A 25,920-nucleotide genomic window follows, 5' to 3' on the forward strand; every position below is an offset into this window, starting at 1 on the left:
CGCACAGAGCCATTGAGTACAGATGCATCGCACCGCGTGCAGCCGACACGTGCCGACGGAGGTGGGAGGACAGTCGGACGGCAGGGGCCCAACTGGCCTCGCGTATTGCACGGACTTGTCTGCACGGTAATGGCGTATGGCGGCGGTGCAGAGCCGACCGACAGTCGTGTCGGAGCGGGTGCTAGGAAACAGACGCCGCTCTGTCCTCACAGGTTCACAGGCGGGCCGCGGCAGTGGGCGAGCCGATACATATCACGGCTCCACGCGCAACTGCACAGTGCACACACTCGGATCCATGTAGTGATAAGGGACAGCGACGGCCGGTTCAACCACGGAGAGCGGCAGGGGTGACAACGTCCGAAGTGCGCAAAAATATCCAGTTGACATATGTTTCAAGTAAATCTGAGCACTTGAACAAAATAGGATGATACGATATATATCTACCGATTGAACCGATTGGAGTGGTACCGAAGTGGATCACTGCCGGTAGCTTATCCAACCCAGCCCAACGTTGCTGACGTCACATGAACTCGCCGTATCTACCCCACACTCCACCGAGCCCACGCGGTGGAGTGGAGGACCCCTCACACCAGCCGGTCTGTGTGAGCGGGGACAAACAGCCGGCATCGATCGCGCGCTCACGCGGCTCCCCTCCCCACTCCCATCGGAGTCGACACCGGCCGGCCCACGCACACTGTGGCCCGGTCCGCCTGCGGCCATGTGCACTGCGTACGGGAGGGAGGGCACAGCTGATCGGGCGGTGTGGGGTAACGATTGTAAATTGAGATACACTCCTTAAATTTAATGTATAACTTGATGCCATGCTATGCTGCCATAAATAGAACAATTCAATAGTGGCTTTAACTTGATAACTCATATGTCACTCACAAAAATCTATTGTCTATCTTTGGAATGCAACGTCACCATACTGTACCCTTTCTTTCAAAACCGTTGCCCACTGCACGTGTGAAGCATCGATGAAAGGGAAGCACAGCCACTCTGCAATATGCATTGCAAGGCCCACACAGCTCATGCAGTGCAATGATTAACGTCCGGTCACGTGTGACCTATTGGCAGTCCACATGTGGCGGGCCGAGCGACCTACTCCACCCAGCGGGGCACACACGTGGGGTCCAGCAAACCCTTCTCTAACCAGTATCAGGGAATAATTCCTGAAATTAGTGACACTACGTCTACACTACCTCCAATGATACTGAGAGTAACTGCCGCTGAGGCACCCTGAATTTCACGCGACAAATTCAACAAAAGCCGTCTCGGTGCGTGTGTCTGATGGGAGCCACACAGCCGCCCGACAGCTCATCAGGAGGGCAGACGAGCCGCGACCTCCCGTCACGTCACGCGCCGGCGTCACGTCACTTCCGTCATCGTCACGCACTTCCCCGATCAGCTCCGGCGTCACCCCTGGAGGCGTCCCTCGGAGATGTGGCCTCGCTCAGATCAGAGACGCCGCGCCGCGCCGCGCCGGTCCTCCGTGATTCATCGGCAGGGAGGAACGTCCGCTCGATCTGCCGCAGAGCTCCCCTCCGGCGACCGAGGCGCGAGCCTCTCAGGGACCCATCGAGGCCGCGAGACGCACTGAAAGGTCGTCCGTCCAGCCAGCGCGGTGGTCCGGGGGTCGACTGTTCATCTCTCCTCATACCTGTGGAGAGATCCGCTCGCAAGCTGGCGTGGGACATCCTCGCCTCTACGTGAGGGCATGGTTCACTCAGCGGCCGATCGGACCGCCACGCCGACCTGTGCACTGAGCAAAACATGGAACTTCCAATCTCGATCCGTTTAGCGGCCGATCGGATAGAGCACAGACCCACCCTGGCCGCCGTCCGGTCAGCCAAGGCCGGTGCTGTTGACAGTCCAATCGGCTCGGTCACGTGACAGGGACGGCATACTGTCGGCTCGGTCACGTGACGGGGACAGCATACTGTCGCCGAGCGCCGAACGGTCACGCCGTTCGTTTGTCTCTCATCGGTCTACATGAGCAGCTTCCTCGGCTGCATCCGGTCCGTCCCGGTCTACCACAGCTGGGTCCGGGACAGACACCACGGCTAGAGGATAGTCGCCAACAGGAACGGGGAAAGGATGAAGGAAGGAATGACTGAGTCCGGCAGACGGCCAGGCAAACTCTGATAGGCATGATTCAGCAGGTGATTGACGTTCAGATGATGCAAACGCCTCTCAGAAAGACTCCTCGCCTCGTGGTCTGGTCATTGCCACTGGGTGTTCGGGTCAGACTGATAGAGCGTCGAGTGAGGGTAGCACAAGGGCTGTCGGGCGGCTATCGTCCGCGGACCGCGCCGTTCCCAGGCCTGGCCGGCGGTCCCCCGCCGCGCTCCGGATCGGGTGTCGCTGCCGACGTCGCCGCCGACGCCGCCCAGGGACGCGCCCGCTGCGCAGGCTGGACAAACAGACCGACGTCTCTGTCGCAGTGTCACCAACCCGTCCCCTGGGAGCCCCGCTGGGTTTCTGTTCGCAGCCTGACGCGACAGCAGGCTCATCAGATCAGCCACAACTTGGCACACCTCAGCTCTATCATCCCCAGCCCAGCCTGAGGAGGAGTCATCCCATCCCACCCAACAGAGCCATTCCGTGGTTCGTCAGACTGCCCCGCTCCCGGCGGCTGCGGTTGGGCGGCTCTCCCTCCCAGAGACCACTAATTACCGACACGCGGCGTCCTGCAGGGGTCACTGGCTGCGCCCGCCGGGAACGACCGAGGGCGAGCCACCGCGACACGCCGCCGCCCCTGCTCGCTGATTTATGCTTCGCCGAGCGCGACGCGAAGATGAACAGAGGCCAAGCACGAAGATAAGTGTTATCCGTGGCCTGAAAATAGCTCCCCCGTGCAAGTTTCGAAGGGTTGGACGATCAGCGCCCGTCGGGTCGATTGAGCGGTCCCTCGGGAGGGTAGACAGAGCTGGGTTTCTGCCAGCTTGCGGGTCTGAATGGGGAAGGGGAAGCTGAGGATCCAGCGCCGAACAAGGGTCGTCACCGTCGTCTCGATTACGCCAGCAAAATGTTTTCCAGGCGAGTCGGGCGATTGGCAAATATTCCAACTCAGTCGTCCCAGTATCAGTGACGCAAATGTCCACCTTCCCGGTACCCTCGACTAAACAGATGAGAAAGCGCAGCCGTTTTTCCTTCTTCGAACTAATATCGCATCACATTCCTTTTCAAGAGTTTAATTACGCTGAAAATGGACACCCATCCTTATATTCTCCTGTAACTATAGCCTAACCAGGCTGAATGCGGGATCCTCTGTTCAGCTCGTCTCGTCTCCGTGTTGGACCAGACGGGACGACATTCCGGCTATTGTCCGGTCACAGCGGCGGGTCACCTCCAGCGCTCACAAACAGCGCAGGTCGCCGGCGCGCCCCTGGGCCGCGCGCCGCCCGCCGGCCGGCCGTTCATGAGCCGGCCATTGTGCGCGCAGCGGCGGACGGAGGGCGCCGGGGGCGGCACGGGGCGCCGCGTGTCAGCCGCCCGGGGAGCCAGACACACCGCCTGCCGTCCCAGGCCTCCAAGGACGGTAACGGCCGCACTGAGACGGCCACAGACCGCACGCAGCCACAGGGGAAGTCATTCGATACACCACATCAGCCGCAGGCTGAACGCAGACCAGCAGTGCGGGCTGATCGGCGAAAACAACAAAAACAAAACAGGTTACCACACCATTGAGCGACGGCGCCGTGCGAGCGTTTGAGCTCGACTCGCTGAAGACTCACCTGCCGTCATCAGCACATGGCTCCAGTTGTTCTTGGGCGGCGCGATACACTGAAAGAGGCTGCTGCCGGAGCTGTGGCGGCCCCTCTCGGAGCGTGGCTCCCTCATGGCGGCGTCCGGCGCGCGCCACGCACACTCCCCTACCTCCGCGACCGTCTCCACACAACTGACGCGCCGGCGAGCGGCGAGCGCGGCGGCGACGGAGATGACCCTGCCGCCTGGCGGCCGGTTGCCGTACTACCCTCGCCGTGCAGATGGCAGCACCCTCCTGCCATCCCCGCCTGTCGTTATCTGGGGGGCATTCCACGTCAAATCGAACAAAAATCGGCTGTTTTGCACCTTACCGTCAGCGATTTCATTATAAATTTGTGAGCGAGTTCCTCTGTGGCCCCGGACATTACATTGATGTTTTTTGCACATTCTGACCACAGGTCTTCTAAATATAGGGCATCGAATTTTTGCAAAATGTTGCATCTTTATATTTTTGAACGACCATAACTTTGGTTGTACTTGTTTGATTTGAATGAAATAAACCTTACTGTTAAGGTAATTTCTTAAGCATTTGTTTAGAATTGCACCTACTTAAATATATGACCTTGAAATTTGCTTAACTCTGTTCTTAAGCACAAATATTGAAATAGCAAAAAACACGTCACCTTCGATTTGGCTCATTTTCATATATTTTATTGCCTACCATATTCTTAACAACCTGTGAAAAAATTAGAGTGGGCCATTCATAAGTTTTGAAGAAAATTGCACATATGCAAACGTATGTTAGCACGCGCAGTGGAGGGGGAAGAGCGAATTTCGCCCACCCCTCCTGTTTTTCGCCAATATTTCATAAGATTAATGCGAAATTAATTATGGCTACCTGTCAAGAATTGAATTGGACATCTCATCGTGCAATCAATAAGAAAATCGGTTCACAACTGTTCTAGTAATAGCGGTGTAAAGTGAACATCCTGTCGCCGCAGCGACGCGGCGACTCGGCAGCCGGCGCCGACCGCTACGCGCCGCCTGAATTGTAGACTGTGCCGGGACGGAACGGAACGGTTCTGTCTTTACATCGCGCTCCCTACCGCTGATTACGTTCGATTCGCGTCAAATTTTGTGAGAAGACTAAGAAATGTACAGGCAATCTTATGGTGAAAGAATTTTGAAAATCGGTTGGTAAACAATTTAAATATGAACGTGTAAACACAAAATTGTGATTGTTGCGTTTCCCGCATCGGCCGAGCCCGCCTCAGCCGGCGACATGTAACTCTTAGCAGGCCTCTAGGCTCTAACTGCCATATTTATTATTGGATTAACTAGAAATTCCCCATACATACTAAAAAATGTATGTTCTTTCGTATAGTGAAGATCAAAAGACGTGAAGATATCGTTGCGTGATAATGTTTTCGTTGAATTTACTTCATGATGCATTTCCACACGGCTCAAAATTCACCGCAAAATACCGTTTGCCTGAGACACTTTTACTATGGAACGTGAATGCTTGACTACGATGAATATGCATTTCCATTCTCGCAGAGTTTGGGATATCACTAATCAACAATCATTCATTTCAGAAAGTGTACACAAGCAAGCATGTCTTGACTCTGTCTTTCAAGGTCACGCGCGGTTGCGTGATGTTGATCCATGAAAACGGCGTTTGCCGCGAAAGTTATGAATGGCCCACTCCAATTTTTTCACAGATGGTTAGGAACATTGTGACGGACATAATATGTAAAAATTACCCAAATCGAAGGTGACGTGTTTTTTGCTATTTAAATTTTTCTGTTTTAATTCAAGGTCAAATGCATTTCAAGGTCACTTCAATTTAATTTTATAATTAAAATCAAAGCCTTATCAATTGCCTATAAGACCCTGTTAATATTATTTTGATACCAGAAAAGGAACCAGAGTTATAGCCATTTAAAAAATTGATGTGTGGCATTTTTCGCTATATTCGATGACCTATATCTCAGCGATACGTTATCAAATTTCGAAAATATTATACGTAACTCAGTTTTGAACCATGCCCAGTCTGCCTACAAATTTTCAGAAAAATCGAAGGGGATGACGGATTTCGGTGTTTGATTTGACGTGGAATGCCCCCTGGATTTCGGCTCGCGGCGGAGCGGGCGCCGCGGGAGAGTTGGGACCTTGGCAACGGCTGGCTAGCCCGGCGGCTGGCCAGCCGGCCACGCGAGCAGGAAGTCAACAGCCACTCAACGTCGCGGGTACAAAGACGACCGCCGCCGTAACGTGTGGCTCTCGACACCACGCGATGTTAAACAGACGCCAGCGACGCGACATTTCGCCGCCGACGTGCGCGTCACGCATACAGGCCCTCACTCAGCGGTGAGCGGGTAGCTGAGTGAAGGGTTTCACAGTCCTCCCCAGGCGACCAAACAGGCTCGCTTCGGCACAAAATAGTCCTCTCCATCTCCTAAACTGACCCCGTCATCTCCTCGACATGCCGCGCGGTGAGAAAAGTGACTCGGCCCCGTCCACGAACTGTCTGAGGATGACTAAGTACCGGCCCGGTGTGACTAAACGGCACAGACGATTACTCAGCGGCCACGATAGTGATCAGGCGTCACAGCAGACAACGACGCCGTGTCCCTCACGGCCTCACCATCAACAAGGACTTAACAGCTCTCAGACGGCCATCAAGTATCAACAAAGGCCTCATATCACTCAATACGCCTTGCGCGTGCGTCACTCAATTTGAGTAGGGCCAACTAACGGAGAGCAAACTAACAAACAAACCTCTCGGCTCTCATAGATTGCAAGATATCATGACACGTCGTGGAACGAGGACGCACTCTAGCTGCTCTAATAATGCTAAAGCCAGTCCAAGATCGCGCATACCATTACCTTTCAAACAGCCGCATTCTGTTTGCGTTTCGGCACCATTCTGTCATCCGTCAGCCCCTTGCACGGCGTCAGCGGGTATTTTCTCACCGAGAGGCGGCGGCGGTGGCTGCAGCTCGCGCTAAGTGCGGACCGCCCGCCTGGCTCGGGCGACTATCAGCCAGCACGGGCCTCTCGCCGTGTCACGCGAGCTCATAACGGAGCACGGGCACCGCCAGCACCGCCCCTCTGCTCAGATGAGGACGGCACGCCGCATTTACGGACAAGAGCAAACAAAAGAGACCGTGAACATGTGGACGAGTTTCACTTACGAAGGACCAGAGACCGAGCTAATAATGTCAAGGAGGTCGGTACAGCGTTTTCCGGCCGCCAACCCCTGCGCACCGCCCCACGAATACACAGCATTAGACGGTGGGGCCAGCACAGGAGCAGAGGGTAATTAGCGGAAGTGAGTCCCGGTCGCATGCAAGCAGGGCGTGAGACACGAGAGCCGAGTAACGTAACATGTAAACGGCCATAATTTATCCGACAGCGTGAGCACTCATATGAGGGAGGGCTTTCAGACTAATGAAAATATCGTGTGTTTGTCATCTTATGTCGACCATTTGCCCTCAATGTCACTCCCGTGACCCGACTGGTCCACTCGCGTTCCGTAATCCATATTAGCACAATGGGCCTCACGTGTTATCTCAGTGCAGTCAGTCATTCATAACGGGGAAAGTCTACACACCCGGCGTGGTTACCGTCGATTATCATCGCAAATAAAACAGGATAACAGGCCGGTACACGACCCGCAGACACCAGACTCATTTCTCGCGCTGATCGAGCCCGAGTGTTTGCCGAGCTGCCGGGCTCAGTTTGTCGAACCGGGCGTGCTAATCTCGCCGGCTGATCGGCGTTTCCGGCCCCTGTCTCGGTTCACCGTGTTCTCTCGCGTTTACCCCAGCTCGGGCCGCCGCGCCGGTCGAATGCGCCAGCCTCTCTGCGTCTCTGAGAGCACGAGTGACCTCGCTGGACACCGAGATCGGCCTTGGGTACGGCCGATGCACCGGAAATGCTGGACACCACTGAAACATGAAGGCTCGGCCCGGCGGCGTGACCAGCACGTCAAGTGCACAACCGCCGCGGTGAGACTCCAGTCGGCCTTCGAAACTCACCCACCATACTCCGACAAAAACGCCATCCGATCCGATCGCTCTCAGCGCCAAGAACGGCGAGCATCAAAACGCACGCTATTGACGTTTCATGTACTGGGTCATGGATTCCACCGTCCAGCACTATTATTGGCGGACCGTCACGTCCACCAGCCGAGTCAGACACACGTTCCAGACAGCACCCCGTCGTGCAGCGCCCGCCGACAATGTATGCCATTGCACGGCGCCGACGGCCGCCGGCGCATATATTGCCGCCGCGCCGCGCGTCAATGCCAGCTGATGACGTCACCGTGTCTGACTGGCGAGGCATTAGCGGCGCGGATGGCGACTCTTCAGGCACTAATGGCGCAGCTTCACACGGCGCTGGTGGCTGATCTCGTGTCTAAGGCATCGACTAGGCGCCGGGATTCTGTCACAGATCACCCGGCTTACAGCATTTCCGGGGCTCACCCAGCCTCGGCGCAACGATTTTGCAACTCACTTCATGGAAGTCCAACAACACAAGGACTCCTGTCCAAAGGACACGGACTCAGGACTTACGCATCAAGCCAATGCAGACTCGGGGACTCTTGGAAGGTCATCTGGACTCTGGAGTGGAGATAGCCGCGCGTCGAGCGTCGTCTTCCTGTTGTACCCCGACCGTGGCCACTATCTGCCCTGCTTCCGGCGCTGGAGAAGCGTCCCTGCAGGAGCTATGTCCACAGGCCCGGCCGGGAGGGCTAGGAGACAGGCCCGAACGGACCAGGAGGCAGGCCTGGTCGGGCTAGAACGCGGGCCGGGTCGGAGTAGAATACAAGCCGGCTGACTGGGCGGTCAGACGCCGAACTCTGGAGTCTCGCTCGAGGCTGACGGAGGCAGTGCTGGAACTGGCGGCAGGGTCGAGGGGCGGAGCTGGCGTAGCGGGGCCGGCCGGCCAGTCCGGCTGGTGACCGTGGCCGGTATATATCAGTGAACTGTCGGGCTTCCCAGAGCTGACCGCATTCCACGCCGCCGGATCGGTTTCATGAAGCTCGGACCTCATCAGAATGCAGCCCGAAGCAGGACGCCAGCTCTGTGCATGATCCGAGCTCGCATAACTGAGGCCTGTGCTACCGGGCTGACTTATTTATGTTACATAAATGAAGCTGAACGATTTACATGCAGTTTTGGGCTCAAAGCAATGCGCAAAGTCAGCATGAGTCCCATATCCAAGCGCAACATTTCATAGCAACATCATGAAACGTTTAATGATACGCAAAGCTAAACGTGTACGAAACTCGCGAGAACGATTCCTACCACTACACTAGCGCTCGTCCGCATCTTAGTAACCAATACTTCTATCATTTTCTCTTTGTGCATTGACAACTTGTTGTCATCCATTGTCAATGTCAGCGCGCGCCCACTAAAATCCAGCCGACCGGCGAAGGGTTTTCCGCCGTGGCGAACCAGCTATCCAACAGCAGGTTCCTGCCTGACAGGACACAGCATAACAGGTCACTGTCCGGCAGCAGGTCACCAATCAGCGAGTAACAGCGCCATCCACCGGGCTCTGACAGTTGTGTGCCCTCGCCGCGACCTTGCAACAGGCCGCCCTCGGCGCGCGGCCGCTCTCAATTATCGCCCGAACGGGAAACGGGACCGCAAAAACCCGCCAGCCACCATACAAACAGATTAGCGCAGAGGTCTGCTTCAGTTCAGATCAGCTGCAGTGCAAACTGCAAGAGGTCCGCTGGTGAAGATAACAATCGGCAGTAAAATTACGACAATCTAACTAAACTAAAAATGACGCTGTCACTACTACCGCATACGTATTCGTTCACAATGTCCGTGAAACAGTGGGAACATTGCTAAGACCTTGAAATATTCCATTCGAAAGATGACGACTATTCAGTATTGAGCATTCCTCGTGATGTACCATAGGTAGTCCTGCAAAGAAGGATATTTCAGCCGAGGAACATCGGTACCTACCACGATCCACACCCTGTCGATGTCGGCAGTTTCTGAAAGCCATGGCAGATGATATCATAATGATAGGGCTGGAGAGCGACGGACGAGAGCACGGCGGGGCGAACACAGCCGCTCGAGCACGGCGGCGGGGAGCACGAGATGCGGCAGGACACGCCATCGCCGTGTCGCCGGCTGCGGACCGCGCCCCACCAATTTCAGCCCCGTCTGCCCACCGCCGTTCGAGTCGCTCGGCTGACTCAGGCCGGCCGTATAATACGGGCGGGCGGCGTCCCTGAGTCAGACCGGCCGGTCCAGGAACGGCCGGCCGGCGGTGACGGAGCAGAAACGAGCGAGCTCGAGTACAGACCGGCTCTGTGATCGGGCTGCTTTGGCCGGCGGTCAGTGGCGAGCGACGGACGACGGCCGAGAGGCCACACCCGGCGCATCGGCCGACGAGACGGTACGCCGCAGTTCAATATCCAACACTCACACACAGCAACAGACCCCGCCAGAGCCACACTCATAGCAGCACTGCCCACCAACACTGCCCGCTGTCCAGCTAACCATACCCAAAGCAGAACCGCCCACCACACTCAAGGCAGCGCCGCCCACCACAGCATCTGCCGCGCAACCGACCAAGAAAACAAACAGTAGCCGCCGGCGGTACCGTCATCAGTCGCCGGCCAGGAGACGAGGTCATAGTTCACCCCACCCACCAGCGTCGCTGCAGACGGTGACCACAGCTCGGTCGGAGTTCATGGTGTGCCGGAGGGGAGGAGGCGAATCGTCTACGCCCCGGTCACACCCGGCCGTAGCGGCAGCACGGCAACGGTACTCGGCGTGCTCGGCTAAAGCCAGACGCGGCCGGGAGAGACAGATAGGGCCCTCAGTCGGCTGTCAGTTGGACGAGATGATCTGCAGCCAGGGAAGTATCAGCCGATAAGTCGTATTACCCAGAACGAGGCGAGAGTGAGCAGCGACCGCTGCAAGACACGCAGCGACTCTCTCCTGCAGAGAAACCTGCATTCCTCTCTCATCGGACTGCATCCGAGCAGCAAACACACACCCAGTGAACAAATCCCTGTGAATTCAGTTGATCCAAGATCACCGAGCACCACTGAGGATCGCCCATCTAAAAATATAGCAGCTATTTCTGAGCCGTCAACACCTAACAGCATGACGCTCTTTGAGAAATAACACCTCAGATACTGCACGAAAACAACGCTATGAAGGACCTTTCGTGCGGTGTACGCTGAGCTGCATCGTCACACACGAAACCCACGGAATCACGCGAGGAGCGGAGCGGCGGGGCGACTGCACGGCACGCCGGACACCAGCCATGATCACAGCGGACGCCCTCGGACTGTTGGTCAGCATTTTTCGCCGCCGTGCAGCCCGCCAGTGCCGTGGCCGCCTTGATTCCTCTGACATCACCCGGCTCGGCAGTCGTCCCTCCGTCCGGTCCGCGCCGTCTGCAGGGGACCAGCGGGCGTCATGAGGACACATGGCCCGGCACTGCGGACCGCTGCGGCCCACCGGACCACGCGTCAGACCGGCTGTGAAGAATGGTCAGCCTCCGCACAAGCCGGGTCACCGGATTGTGACGACGAGTGGTGCTTTATGGGTAGCTCACCAACCGCCACAACGAAAACAGACTGAGCATGGACGGTGGCTCGTGGTCGACTCGTGGCTGTGGTTTCACGGCAGCACACAGTCAGTCGAGCTGAGCGGCAGACTCCCGTACCGGACAGCGGAAAGCAGGGGCACACTGCACAAGGGCAAGTCAAGACTGCAGTGCAGCATACTGTAGCTGGATAGTCGGATAATTGAGAACTGAAAACAACCAGAGATCTGTGAGCTAATGTAAAGTCTGAACAAGACTGACTTCGACAAATCAAGCTAATTCGCCAAAATCTGAACGGAAGAGGCGAGCACCGGAGCAGCAGGCCGTACCACTAAAACGGTATGAAACGTATGAGCGAATGAAACTGGCACCTGGCAAGAAAGTCGCATAGCCTTACACCCAGAGCAATGGGCAGCAGGAGAGCAAGGCAAGGGCACTTTGAAGGCAGCAGAACAATGCCTTCATCAGAATCAGGTGGACCGCAGGATAGTAAATCAGGCGGACAGTGGAAGAGCAGGAGGGGCTCGATCAAATGTCGCTCCCGTTCCCAGCGATATTCGAATGTCGGGTCATCTGTCAGTCCGCCCACGCCATCCGTCCTCGCTGATGATTGAGAGGCCCCAGGGATCGCCCGTGCAGGGCGGCAATATAGATCACTGCAGGACCAGCAAATCTTTGGGGTCTAGCTAGTCTTTTGCTGTCTTCGACCGAAGAAATTGCTGGGAGTTATGAACTTGAAATACTCAGCAGTACCTAACCTAAGCATGGTTTGCGCATTACAATACAAAGCGTAGTGCTCGATCCTCGGATTTCGAAGAATCATTCACAGAAATGAGTAACAGTACATTGAAGCAAAGAAATGTTTCATCGACCTGCACATATCTAGACCATTAACCGGAGAATCATCCCAAATCCTTCACGCACCGGTTAGATCATCTCTGACCCAGAAATACCTCCGTGACGGCCGCGGTTTTCAGACTCTCATGACGTCATTCGACGATCCGCAGATGACGAAACTTCCCACTCTCCGGGAGCCGCTGCGGTTCTTTCCGGAGTTCCGTCGCTGCACGGGAATAAAAAAAGACCTTGGATTCCTCTACTATCGTCCTGCGCATACCGCACCCGGCATAGTTCCTCCTAGTTCTGCCAGTAGGTGCGGGTTTGGTGGCAGCAATGTAGGGACCCGGACAAAACAGTTCACGGTGCACCTGCATAATTTTCCAGGCGGTTTGGAAAACAAGAAAAAGACAAACAGGATCTCCAAGTTTGTTTTATCAACAAAAGTCATCAATAAAAACTTTTCGAGTTCCACTGCGCTTTAGCATTTCCTCCTTGGTATTTTTCCACATCGGGGAATTCGCCGGTTTCCGTAATCGTGAGCGGTTTCCGCCGTTTCTTTTTTCACCCGACACCAATCACACCTTCATCGTGACCATACCGACAGTCACGCCCCGCCGGACCGGTCCGGACCGGGTGCTGGCGGACGGCGCCGCGTCACGTCGGACACCGGCGCGCCGCGCACGTCGACGGCTCACGACTCTATCACAGCGAGCCCAGCCAGGACCGCCTACCGCGCTCGCCGCGCGACTCGCTTCATCGCGTGTTCACCAGCGGAATGCTCGCCGCGGCGGGTACACAAGGCGGACACGGCGGGCGGAGGATGGTGAAATACGTCTTCAGTTACCTTTCATCGGTGAGGATCGTATCAGCTTCAACGTGCTGGGCTGGGGGTTGTCGGCGGTGGAAGGGATGTTAGGGCAGATGGGGAGGCGATGGCGAATGCACGCCGCACTGTGATTTACTCGTCATCACGCGCGTGTCAATGGCTGTGATCGGGCGCTGGTATGAGGCGGCACGGAGGCGGCGCGGCGACCGGATCCGGTCCGGCTGACGGCGACACCTCCACGCGCGCGCGCCGTCCCGGCCCCGGCGCGGCGGCAGAGCAGCCGAGCGCCGCTCAAAATCGATGCCGGCTCCCTCGGCGGCGGCCGGCGCAGGCTTCTCGAGCGGCCCGGCCGCGCTGCCACCCGGAGCTCGGCGCTCGGGTCCGGCCGCAGTGGCGGCACGAGTTCACGGAAACACACCGAGCCGGGGAGGCGGCCTGTGGTCGGCAGATGAGCGCTCAGGTGTGGGCTGAGTGGAAAGGCAGGTGAGCCTCACTCAGTGCTCATGAAACCTGCAGGGGCGTGTCCCCACGTCGATATTCACGGAGTGAGTCACCGCGAGAGGGGAGAGACGCCCCGGCAACACGTGCAGACAACGTATTACGGTCTGACATTGATGGATCTACCGCGGTAGACCAGACAGTTCGCAATGGCGAGGACAGCGAGCAGTGGCACTTACGAAACGTAAACATCAGATCTACGCCAATACGCAAATCGACGAATCAGTCAAACTCCATCTGATATCACCAAAAATGAATCAATGAATCATCGTGCCACCGGATCACCTGTGGCGTTTTAGTCATTTTTGGCAACTGAGCTCAATGCACTACATCGCACTTCATTCAAAGACAAAAGCGCAACTTCTCACATCCCTCCGCGTAAAGCTGCGACGGCCACCCCGATTAGAACTCACCTTTGACCTGTGTCTCCAGGCCCAGGTCCCTCCTACCGCGCCGGTCCGAGGCCATGGCGCTCTCTGAAACAAAGGGGACCACAGGGGTGAGTCAGAGAGCGGCCCGGCAGTCCACCGAGCGTCGATCACGCGGCGGCCGGGCGATGGGGGAACCGGCGTCGAGCGTCGAGCGTCGGCGTCGAGCGTTTCACGACAGCCGGTGAGCGGCGACGGGAGGGGACAAGACAGGAAGGCGAGGGACACGTAGATTAGAGCATCACTCATCCTCAGTAACAGCGAGGATGTCCGTCAGGCGCGTCCCTGGAGACGAGGGACGCCACAGACACGGGACACGGCGCCGGCCCGGAGACAGCCCTTCTCCCGTCTGTCTCCGTCTCGCCAGGTCCCGTGGGGGAGTGTCGTATAGAAGACGTGCCGGAACAGCCGGTCGCCGAGCGCAGGACGCCATCGACACAGGAAGGAGGGGGTCTGGTCCGGAGCGGCGTGTTTATTGTTGTGGCGCTCGTCCGGGCCACGGGGCACGGCTCCGAGGACAGTACGGCAGCTCAGAGCCCAGCCCGGTCCCTGGTCAACCTGGACTGTTCTTGTCAGAGGAACACATTGGAACCCAATGCAGAAAGTATTCCCACGATAATGCTTTGGAGGACATCACCAGTTTCCTGTCTTGTGTTACAAGTAGACAGATAACTGGTAACAAGACAGGAAACGGCAGCACTGGCGGCGGCTGTAGCAGTTATAGCATATCAGTCAGCCTTCAAGAGTCATATTGCTCAGCCCTTCGCGGGGGAGGGGTAGCAGTGGCCCCTGTCTACCGCCATCTACCCTTCCCCTTTCACCTACTAACCCCCAGCCAACACCCTACCGCCACGACCCCAATAGCACAGGAGGAGGCCGGATAAACCGTCAGCCGGCCATGACGTGAGCCGGCGCCGGCCGCCGCGAGACATGCAGTGTTGGCAAGGCCGCAGCGGTCCGTTCTCGCGCTGCGGCGACCGTGGTCAGCCCGCAGCGGAGCCGCGGCCCGCAGCATGACGTCAGAACCGGCTCCTAGCGCGCCGGCCGCCCGACCACGGCGCTCACCAGAACAGACGGCACGGAGACGAGCAGCGGAAAATGAAAGTACCGGGCGGACGGACGGGTCGTGGACGGCTACCGCGTTCAGAGGACTCGCTAGTGCTACAGTTGTGAAAGATTCGTCCAGTTTTTATGATTCAAACAGACAAGAAATAGTTGGATGCCGATGAGTGGAAATTTCCGGTGACTACTGAGTACTGAACTACTACTGACAATTCTTAGGTCAAAGATATTTCAAACTGACGTCATCTGAGACCAACAAGCGCCCTAAAATTGGCCGAGTTTCGTGATCCTACAGCCCACGCCTTCCCGAACGGCGCACATTTCTCCGCTGGCTACCCTCGATAGACGGCCACAGCGCCGGCCGGTAGCCGAGCCGCCGAATAACTCGGCGTGGAGCAGCCAATGGGTCGGAATGACGCCCTGTCGTCAGCACGCCACGCGAATTGATGGACCGGCCGCCTGCAGGGCGGCGCGCGGCCCCCCTGGCCTTGGCCGGTCCCACTAACCCGGCCAGTAGTCACCACGGTCGCGGCTCACAGCTCTACGGAGAGCCTGGCGCGGCGTGGGGGCACGGAGGGAGTAGTTCAACGTCAGACAACCATTGTCAGGTCACCTGTCTGACACAATGGGCCACCTGCCAGTCATCTGGCAACAATACATCCAGCAGTGATATACCAACCAAACGTGATCACGATGGGATTGTCACAGGCGATATAGCTATGATATGTGCTCGAGACGAGCTATCGTCAAACGGTCCGTATTTGATACAAAGAGAACAAAAGAACACTGTCACGAAAGCCATAATATCCAATGAACATCATCACACGACGCTCTTCCATCATTACTAATCGAACATGGGAAATTCCACCAGCCCAATCACAACAAACACCTAAGCAGGACCACAGGACAGCACACCACACACGATAAGCACAACAACCGGTCAGCTTATAAGGCAGATTCCGGGGCAAGCTTAAAACCGACCGTGTCCGCGTTCATTGGATGATGTCATTCTACATCATAATGTTAAACCGGCTTGGATGTTACTGTACCGAAACGGAGCATTGTGCACCTACAGTCCGTGAACAATGCACTCAAATCTCAATTGATCACATGACATAGACACAAGGGTCCAGACGCAAACATAACTACCCAAACGCGACGCACTTCAGCAGTCACGTCCGTCCTTAAAAACGGCATCAATTGATGCCACCCGGCAGCAAATACGGAAACAACTAGCAAAAACGGAACAAAAGAACACCCATCCTAACTGAGCCAGACGCTGAGTCAGCTGTACCTAAACACGGTAGAACAGGCGAGTCCGACCAGAGAGCACACAGACGACAAAACACACGACGGAGAAAGGCGACGTAGGGCGCGGATGGAACTGGACGCGGCAACACACACACACCCGTCTCTTCGACACCATCGGCCACCCAGGAGCGAGGAGCCCCGCCCGACGTAGGTGGTCCGTCCGAGTACGGCCCTCACTACACCCATCGCAGCGCACAGCAGAATCGCTGTCTCGCAGCATGCTCTTCATCAGCACGCCGCCACACCCGCTGAATAGCGGACGGTCGGTCTGGCCAAGAGTTCTCGAGTCTGCCAGCGCCGGAGCTGTGCAGTGAGCAGAGCGGCGCAGAGCCGCCGCCGCTGACTCTCCGCCGGCCAGTTCGATCTCCGGCTCTAAATATAGCGCGTCCAGGCGCGCCGCGCCGGCCTAACACAATCAACGCCCGCGCACACGCGCTCCGTGCCGTCTCATCGCTACGTCGCTGTGGACATGAGCGCTCTGGGACGAGCTTGGGCGAGACGGGGACGAGGCGGGGACGAACACAGTGCCCTTGGCGGCTACCGTCTGTTGCGGGCCTATAAATCGAGCCATCAGCCGGCGGCTCGCGGCGCGCTTCCACCTCACCTGGCGGCGGCTGACGGAGCCGGCCCGGTGCAGAGGGAAGGGGTGCGCTGCGCCGCGCCGGGCGGGCGCCCATGCCGTGACCATGCGCGGACAGAGGGGACCAGAAGGGAGGGGAGGGCAGAGGGGACGCGCCGCGCGTCATCGGCGCCCGTGGGAGCGCCGGCAGCGGCGCGGGAGGCAAACAGAATAATGGCCGCCGAACGGCCGTGACGCCGCTCTGACACGGCCGTGACGCCGCTCTGACACGGCCGTCACGGGCGCTGTGACACGGTTGTGACTGATGCTCTGACACTGCTGTGACGGGCGCCGTGACAGCCTTATGACGGCGCTGTGAAGGGAGAAGGACCTGCCGAGGCCGGGGGAGGGGGGGGGGTGACGGCCGACGGGTGACCGCTCGCTACTCCCACTCACCGCGCGGCCGGCCAAAGGTCGGCGGGTGACGGGTCGGCCGGAGCTGCTCCAGACCGCAGTCTCAGCGTCGACTCCCTGTAGATCCCGGTACCAGTCGGAGCGAGTAGTCCGGGCTAAGAACACCAGCCACCACACACAGTAAACACGACCCACAGCACAGCAGCCCGCCTCTCGCAGCGGCGGAGACACGGAGCGGCGAATGGTCTCACGGCGTCCGCGACACTCACCCCGCCTCGGCGGCCTCCGGGGACCGACTGCGCGGGCCGCGCCGCCGCCGCCGCGCGGGGCCCACCCCCCGGCCGGCCGGCCGGCCGTGACTCAACCAGCCGACGCAGCCGGCGGCGGCGCAGCGGCAGAGCACAGCGAACCACCGCCGCCGCTGCCAGCTACCGTGCCCAGACCGGTCAGTCGGGTCACGCAGCCACTGCCGCCTACGCATACCGGACACAGAACGAAGTTCCAGAGAAATAACAGGTTGAAATAGTAAAACTACTTACAATTCACAGAGTGGTCTTTGGTTGCCCAAGCCTTATGTCGCACGAATCTGCTTGGTTTCTCAACCCTGGGCAAAAGATATGTCGATAACAAATAGGTATGTCGAGAGAAAGCACCGACGCTGAACGTTACACGAAAAACAATTCCCCACTGCACCGGAACAGCGCCGGCGCCAGCGGTTGCCCTTGACCTTGTACGAGATCCCGCCGGCGGCTCTGTCATGCATGATGCATCGTGTCCCGAGCCGACACAATACACGGAACAAAGGGCGCACAGCCGGGCCGAGCCGGGCCACAGCTGAGGGGGAGGACCAGCACCAGCCGTCCACTAGACGTGCTGTGTGTCAGTCTGACCGAGGCACAACAGGGTGACAATGAGCGGCGACACCGCCCGCCCGATCAGCAGCTGATGGAGGCGACACGGCGCGCGCCAACCGGCATTGGCCAATGTCACGCAGGGCCGCCGCCGGGCCTCGGCAGCTCAGCTGCGCCGAACAATGGGAATCGTGGAGCAGGTGTGACTACTATCACACATTCACACGGCCAGACACAGCAAAATGTCAATGGTGCATCACTCGAAGCGCTGATAGGCAGATGCAGCAGGAAACAAGTGTGCGATGTAAGACGGTAGCCGCATCACAGCTCTAAAACTGGAGTAGATATTTTGTGTGTTTCAATTTTATTGAGGCAAGGGAAACTCTACCAGTTCCTGGTAGCCCAAACACTTTCCTAAAGATAAGCCAGTCCAGGACATGAACCATAATCCTTTCACTTGCACTGGAAGTCCCATCGCTTCATCTATTCGTTCTCCTGATGCTGTGATACGCCTGGAGGAAAGGTCATGACTGGCTCGCTATTTCCAAACACAAACCATGACCGGCAATGTTTACTCAATGGCGACGGGCGGACTGAATGAATGAAACCGAACACCTCGGTCGGGTTGTGCAGACTACAATAGCCCACTCGGCGGGGCCGATCCACTCCTCTCCACGGCACGGCCATGGCACGACGGCCTTGCCGCCAGCACAACCGGCTCTCCTCAAGTGGAAAATTACACCGGCTCAAGACGCAACCGTGACGGATCGGCAGCTGGCCAGGCAGCTGCTGCTGACGCGCTTACAAATGCTCTGGCACGGACCGCTGCGAAACAACACGGATCGCTGTCGATACCATAGAGAGCTAGCCTCAGCAGTCGGCACAAGGGAGAACGGTTTTATAGAGACATGTTCGCTGTCTCACTCCCGAGAAAAGAAGATATGATGTGACACGACCGCCCACCAAGCGATACATAATTCAGCAATTATTCATCCCACGACGGTTAGTCTAAACGAACTAAAGCGGTGCCTGGTCAGTGAGGTCTTTAAGTGGCACAGCCTGTGTGGCCTCAACCGGCAAACTATCCCAAAGCAATCACGAAATAGGCGGAGGTTCCTTGCGTAAACGGTGGATAGCAGTCGGGCTTCGGAATGTGGACTTTGATGATCATGGACAATCAAGGGGAACAATGGCGAGGGTTTTCGAACCAAACAGCGTCCCGCACTAATGTAAATATTAGCGAAGGACAGCACACACTATGTTACTGGCCACAGGTGAATGGCAAAAAGCTTGTGAATGATTAAGGAACACGACAAAAGAGTCCATTGTTTGAGTCGAAGCCGATGACTCGGCACTTAACGGATGACGATTCGCAATTACGGTATGCTTGCAATGCAACTTGGTAGCGCTCCTCAACCCAATGGGGAAAATAATTTCTTTGGAGATCACCAGGCACTTGTACAACGATTTTCCTCTCTAAAAACTCCACAAACCGACATCCTAGCCCCATCCGTCTCAGACAAACAGCTGTTAATTTGACCAAGGAGCCAGTTTTTGCGGGGCTCGCCGCTCGGGCGGCAAGCCTGGGCTGGCGCTATCACAGCAATCACTCCGCCGTAAATATACACTGACCGGCATTAACCCGGTGACGCAACGGGCACCGAGGAGACGGCCTGGTGACACCGCCTGGTGACACCCCGGCTGGTGACGGCTGCCTGGTGACGCCGGTCCGGTCACCGAGGCCTCTGCGGGTCTCTGGACCGCCCGGCGCCCGGAGCTGGTCGCACCACCATGGCGCGGCGCTGTGGTATGCACGGTGCGGTGCGTTGATGTCGACAGTCGAGAGCACGCCCCCGACAGGCAGCACGCCCCGCAGCACGCCGATAGGATCTGGTTACGGAAAACGAACGGTCGGGAGTGGCGTCTGCGGTCCGCTCAACGGTGCGATGGCAGGCTCAATTTCAGCAATACGGTGCTGCCCATAAACGGCGGTAATAAAACGCAATCAATCACCAGGGTCCAGGGCTAGATTCGCATGATTTGTTGCTTGGGACGCACTGTGGAAACGTATAACCGAGCCAAGAAGGCATTGCTTATTAATCAAATACACAATCAAACATCGACCTGCCTCGAAGTTCATACTGAAGCCACTGCAAAGCACTAGCGCTGGTTAGGGTATGTATGTCTGAATAAAGCAGGGACGCCGCCGTGCCAGGTGCCGCCCGGGGTCGAGGTGCAGATAGAGCGCGTGGTCGCAGACGAGCGTGCCGTGCAGTGCGCGCACCCTATCCGATTACCGTCACCGCGGCTCACCGGCCCGGTGCGGGGTTACGCATCACTCGGCATCGATTTGTGAGTGGTGTCACCAGCATATATCAGGACAGCAAGCTGAGATGAGTGAGAAGGCAGCAGCCCCGTGCAGCGTGCTTCTTGTCTTGCCACTTTGCTAGCGAATAGTTCGAGGTAACCGACAGCCAAGACACTTGTAAGCAATGAAAAGAGGGGAGCATAGCAAATCATTACCATCATGCATGGCTTCTTTAGCTTCCCTTCATGAACATTGAACAGAACAAAAGCTGGACAATGAACGAAAAGAGACATCAATACAGCCGCTAGCAATAGATTATCAATCACAGCGGATACACCAGGATATGTTATCGACCTTCATTGTCCAGCGGCCGTCACGTATCTGAGCGAAGCGACCCACCCAGATCATTGGCAAACACGCCCAATCCTGCGTACTCAGTCTTGTGCAAACAGCTCAATGGAGGTCACGCGCGCTACCGACGCACCGCGGTGGCAAAAAATATGCTCGCATAGGAGTTAGCTTAAAGAGGCGATCGGCGCTCGCGACTCGAACGAACCACATGAGATCGGGGGCGAGCTGACGCAACACATCACCGATACTGCAGAAGTGGGGAGCATGAATAGATCCATGATCAATGCATCTGGCATCCAGTGGGCAATTGGGACAGCAGCATGCATTTGTTAAATCTTAACCATGCTAGCAGTTGAAATGTGCACATACAGCTGGTATGGTTATATGGCTACAGAAGTGCTTGGCACTATCACTTTACAAAATAGCAAATGCATTATCTTCCCCCTTCCATGAAAATATCAGACAACAGAAGCACGAACTGAGACCATTGATTCAGCACTTTCACTTTCGGAACCAGAAAAAGCTAGGCTACAAATCAAAAAGCTGATCTAAAGCAGATATCATGGGCTTCAAAGGTCATTTGCGATGGTCCATATTATGTCTGATGAATTCAAGTAACTAATACTGCAATGAAAATGTTAAGAAAAATCGGTATCGGTAACCCTGGCGTCACCGGTAGCGTTTTCGTTCAAGGTAAAGGTTTCCTGCATTAGGCAGCATTACTTAGGCCACCGTGTCAAGCCGTAGCATGCTGTGACGTCACTCATCACTGGGTAAGAGAACGTACCACGCTATCAGTATCAACTGAGACTCAGATAGACTCAGTCACTCAGAACGACTCAGGCAGACTCAAACTGACTCAGACCGACTTAACCGACTCAAATAGATTCCGATCGACTCAGATCGACTCAGAACGACCCAAACTGACTCAGACCGACTCAACCGACTCAAATCGATTCCGATCGACTCAGACCGACTCAGAACGACCCAACCGACTCAAATAGATTCCGATCGATTCCGATCGACTCAGATCGACTCAGGCAGACTCAAACCGACTCAGGCAGTTTGAGTCGACCGACTCAAACTGACTCAGACCGACTCAAACTGACTCAGACCGACTCAACCGACTCAAATCGATTCCAATCGACTCAGACCAATTCAGAACGACTCAGGCGGACTCAAACCGACTCAAATCGATTCCGAGCGACTCAGGCAGACTCAGAATGACTCAGGCACTCAGACAGACTCAGAACGACTCAGGCAGACTCAAACCGACTCAGGCAGACTCAAACTGACTCGACCGACTCAGAACGACTCAAACTGACTCGACCGACTCAAACTGACTCAGACCGACTCAAACTGACTCAGACCGACTCAAACTGACTCAGACCGACTCAACCGACTCAAATTGATTCTGATCGACTCAGACCGACTCAGAACGACTCAGGCGGACTCAAACCGAATCAAATCGATTCCGAGCGACTCAGACAGACTCAGAATGACTCAGGCAGACTCAGACAGACTCAGAACGACTCAGGCAGACTCAAACCGACTCAGGCAGACTCAAACTGACACGACCGACTCAGAACGACTCAAACTGACTCAGACCTACTCAAACTGACTCAGACCGACTCAAACTGACTCAGACCGACTCCACCGACTAAAATCGATTCCGAGCGACTCAGACAGACTCAGAACGACTCAGGCAGACTCGGGCCGATTCAGATAGACTCAGGCAGACTCAAACCGACTCAGGCAGACTCAAACTGATTCAGATCGATTCCGAGCGACTCAGAAAGACTCAGAACGACTCAGAACGACTCAGACAGACTCAGGCGGATTCAAACCGACTCAAATCGAGTCAGTTTGAGTCTGCCTGAGTCGGTTTGAGTTTGCCTGAGTCGTTCTGAGTCTGTCTGCGTCGATCGGAATCGATTTGAGACGGTTGAGTCGGCCTGAGTCAGTTTGAGTCGTTCTGAGTCGGTCTGAGTCGATCGGAATCGATTTGAGTCGGTTGAGTCGGTCTGAGTCAGTTTGAGTCTGCCTGAGTCGTTCTGAGTCTGTCTGAGTCGATCGGAATCGATTTGAGTCGGTTGAGTCGGTCTGAGTCAGTTTGAGTCGTTCTGAGTCAGTCTGAGTCGATCGGAATCTATTTGAGTCGGTCTGAGTCAGTTTGGGTCGTTCTGAGTCGGTCTGAGTCGATCGGAATCGATTTGAGTCGGTTGAGTCAGTCTGAGTCAGTTTGAGTCTGCCTGAGTCGTTCTGAGTCTATCTGAGTCTCAGTCGATACTGATAGCGTGGTACGTTCTCTTACCCAGTGACGTCACAGCATGCTACGGCTTGGCACGGTGGCCTAATACTGCCTAATACAGGGAACCTTAACCTTGAACGAAAACGCTACCGGTGACGCCAGGGTTACCGATACCGAAAAATCCACAAGAAAACTATGATGGTAAGTACATAAATAGGCATAAAATCACAATAAATGCAACTTCCATTTTTGGCCATCTTGATCACTATCTTCCTTGACAGTTTGGCTCAAACACATCCTTAATATTACTCGTTATTGAATTAGCATATATTGCTGTGTCGATTAACACCAAATAAATCCAACATACAGTTTTGGTTTTAATCCTACAACAAACAGTGCACACCATCCCTTTCCCCAAAAGTACTTCAGCTCACCTGTTCAGCGTTACAAGCTTGAATTGATTAAAAATCTTAGCTTCACTGCGCTGTCATTATTATTTAATTCCAGCCAGCCCCTCAACTTGCACGGTCGTCAGCCACAACCTCAATCTTACAAACACGCTCACACCTCGATTCAAAATTCCCATCTTCACCCATTCAGCGAATTCAACAATCAATTTATTTTGCAAGTCTTGATTTATTAACCAAACCTCCGATTTTGATTGGACACCGAATGCTATCGCTGCTCGCTAGTATTATTCAAAAGGGTTGAAAGCAGGAAATTCAATCTGAATCAGTAAATATATTTATTTCAAAGCTAAGAAATTTATTTCTATTAACTATTTGATTCGACGGAAAAAGCGTTAAAAACGCTAAAATAAATATTTAACCAACGGGTTTCGCTAATGACGTCATAGAATCTTGCACTTCGGAATCACAATATCAATGTATCAAAATATACGATGCATACTTTGAGGCTTTTGTGGCGCACCACTGCAAATGTTTAGAATGGTTTAGAAACCAAGGTCCTATATCAATATCAACTCTATATACCGTGAATATCAATATCAATATAGTTTAGAAACTAGTGTTTTTGGGTTTTATGTGGATATATAGCTCTTTCAAGAAGGCAGTGGAGAAATATTATGGTCATTAGTATTTTGCCTGATGCACGGATAACTGTCAGTTCAGTTTTGAATAGGGATGTCAAGCAGTTTGGCAGCAAATACTTGACTGATGGTGATGAAGAGACATGCTGGAACTCTCATCAGGTGCTTATTTTTCTATTTGTATTGCAAAGCAAAAATGAATGGTGCGCTGAACAGGTGGTTACATCTGCCTTTCTCCTTCCAATCATAACATACTGAGTTGGCTTTCATTGGACCCTTGCCTTCTCCTTGAATGCTCAGATTTTTTTTGGTATGAAATTTCATCAGCTTCGGAATCAGGGGTGTTCACAGGGGCCCTGTGTGCGGGAGGACCGTACACAGCCTCCAAGCTCTACCCACTGTGTTCCTAAGTCAGCCTTCCATCACCGCAGTTCACACACAGCGATCACCGTGGTCAGTTGGGTCTGGCCACAGCATTGGCTGTGTGCGGTCCACCACACCAACACAGAGCCTTGTGACGTCGTACTGACTGCCTACCCCTCCCCTACCCCCACGCCTGCTGCACACACTGCACGCAGTAGTGTGCGGTGCCCGTGAACAGCCCTCAGAAATGAAATTCCTTGCACTGGCACAGTGCACTGTTACCACTGCTCAAACTGATACTACTTACTCATTTGTTCTGCATTTCACTTTTCAGTAGCCATCTACATTGCACCATGGGGTGAAACCTGTTTTTCATGAAAGCTGGCTGATTAAATTTATAAGGTTAAAAAAATAAATAAGAAAAAATGGTTGAGTATCATTGTGTGTACTGTCTCTTCATAATATGCACAATCAAGTAGATAAATAATGGGATTTTTAAGCGAGAATTTAAAAATGATTCTCACCTGTCTGAACTGGCTCACCCACAGGGCAGTCCCCAGTACATCTGCGCCCGTCTGGCGGCGCCGCGCCGTCCCACCGAACTGCAGCTGCAGTTCCAGGGCGGGTTCGCCGGCGGCGACTGCTGGCTGGAGGCGGGCGACGCGCCGGACCAGCTGCGCCGACTGCACGCCTTCTATCCGGAGAACGTCAACCGGCTGCAGACGTTCCCGGTCGACTGTCCAGAGCCCGTCACCCACGTCAAGGTAGTGTTCAACACCAGCACGGACTTCTTCGGCCGCGTGGTGGTTTACAAGTTCGACCTGCTCGCCGACGAGTCACCGAAGACGGCGGCTGACGACCCTGCTACCTGACCTTTGTTGTAGTAGGAATTGTTGAGGAATTGAATGTCATGCCGTCAGAACCAATGTCAAATTGCTGGATGGTGACTGGTGAGCTATGATGTCCGGTGATGTCGAGAACGGTTTTGTTAAATGTCTTCTTGCCGTTATATTATGACGAAGGTCATGCCGATTCCCACGAATATTGAATATTTTCAGTGCATTTTATTACATTCGATGACCTGTTATAGGGCCAATGTGAAATAAAGGGGCCTGTATGTTTGCATCCCGCCTGTTGTACGCAAACGTTATAGGTGGGCCATGTGCGAAAAAAAAAACACGCAAGGGCATCAAGTAAGCAATCGGTTATTTGATGTTTGGTGTGCGGGGACAGGAAGTCGCAACAACAACTCACCACTCGCATGAAATGCAGTTGGTACTTGGTTCCAGGTAAAAGCTGTTATGTCCCATAAAACCGACCCCTTCTGGCTTCCCTTTCAATGTCGCTAGGCGAAGCTAACTAGACAGCTTCATATCATAGGCGGTGGAACGGGGAGGGCACCGGGGCACCATGCCCCCTTTGATTTTGGCATTTTAACATTAGCCCTATGGGCGTTGCATGGAAAGAATGGGACCAAAAGTCAGCAGTGCCCCCCCCCCCCCCTTAATTGAA

At 55.2% G+C, this 25,920-nt stretch overlaps 2 protein-coding genes across 7 annotated transcripts in view; one reads left to right on the forward strand and one right to left on the reverse strand.

Annotated features, from left to right (window-relative positions):
- LOC122381244 (SLIT-ROBO Rho GTPase-activating protein 3-like) overlaps nucleotides 1-23,555 on the reverse strand; it is a 67,393-nt gene extending 43,838 nt beyond the window's left edge. For 2 of the 5 annotated variants that reach the window (XM_043365204.1, XM_043365203.1), the window contains exon 1: nucleotides 3,738-3,896. In XM_043365204.1, coding sequence (XP_043221139.1) covers nucleotides 3,738-3,843 — 106 coding nt within the window. In that variant the 5' untranslated portion in view covers nucleotides 3,844-3,896. Of the gene's footprint in view, nucleotides 1-3,737; nucleotides 3,898-13,875; nucleotides 13,939-17,278; nucleotides 17,535-23,431 lie in introns of those variants that run through there. The other 3 variants (XM_043365205.1, XM_043365206.1, XM_043365202.1) reach the window with 3 other exon arrangements.
- Nucleotides 23,122-25,533, forward strand: LOC122381245 (nuclear receptor 2C2-associated protein-like). Of its 2 annotated transcripts, XM_043365207.1 has the most exons (3): nucleotides 23,931-23,948; nucleotides 24,013-24,207; nucleotides 24,957-25,533. In XM_043365207.1, exons 2-3 carry the CDS (start codon nucleotides 24,082-24,084, stop codon nucleotides 25,278-25,280), a joined length of 450 nt encoding a protein of 149 aa, XP_043221142.1. In that variant the 5' UTR covers nucleotides 23,931-23,948; nucleotides 24,013-24,081; the 3' UTR covers nucleotides 25,281-25,533. The 2 variants fall into 2 exon arrangements, with proteins under 2 accessions (XP_043221143.1, XP_043221142.1); XM_043365208.1 differs by lacking the exons at nucleotides 23,931-23,948; nucleotides 24,013-24,207 and adding an exon at nucleotides 23,122-23,198.
- Nucleotides 25,534-25,920: the final 387 nt, after the last annotated feature.

This window comes from Amphibalanus amphitrite, unplaced genomic scaffold (genome assembly GCF_019059575.1).
Source record: "Amphibalanus amphitrite isolate SeventyFive unplaced genomic scaffold, NRLGWU_Aamphi_draft 000116F_arrow, whole genome shotgun sequence".
Taxonomy (NCBI): Eukaryota; Metazoa; Arthropoda; class Thecostraca; order Balanomorpha; family Balanidae; genus Amphibalanus; species Amphibalanus amphitrite.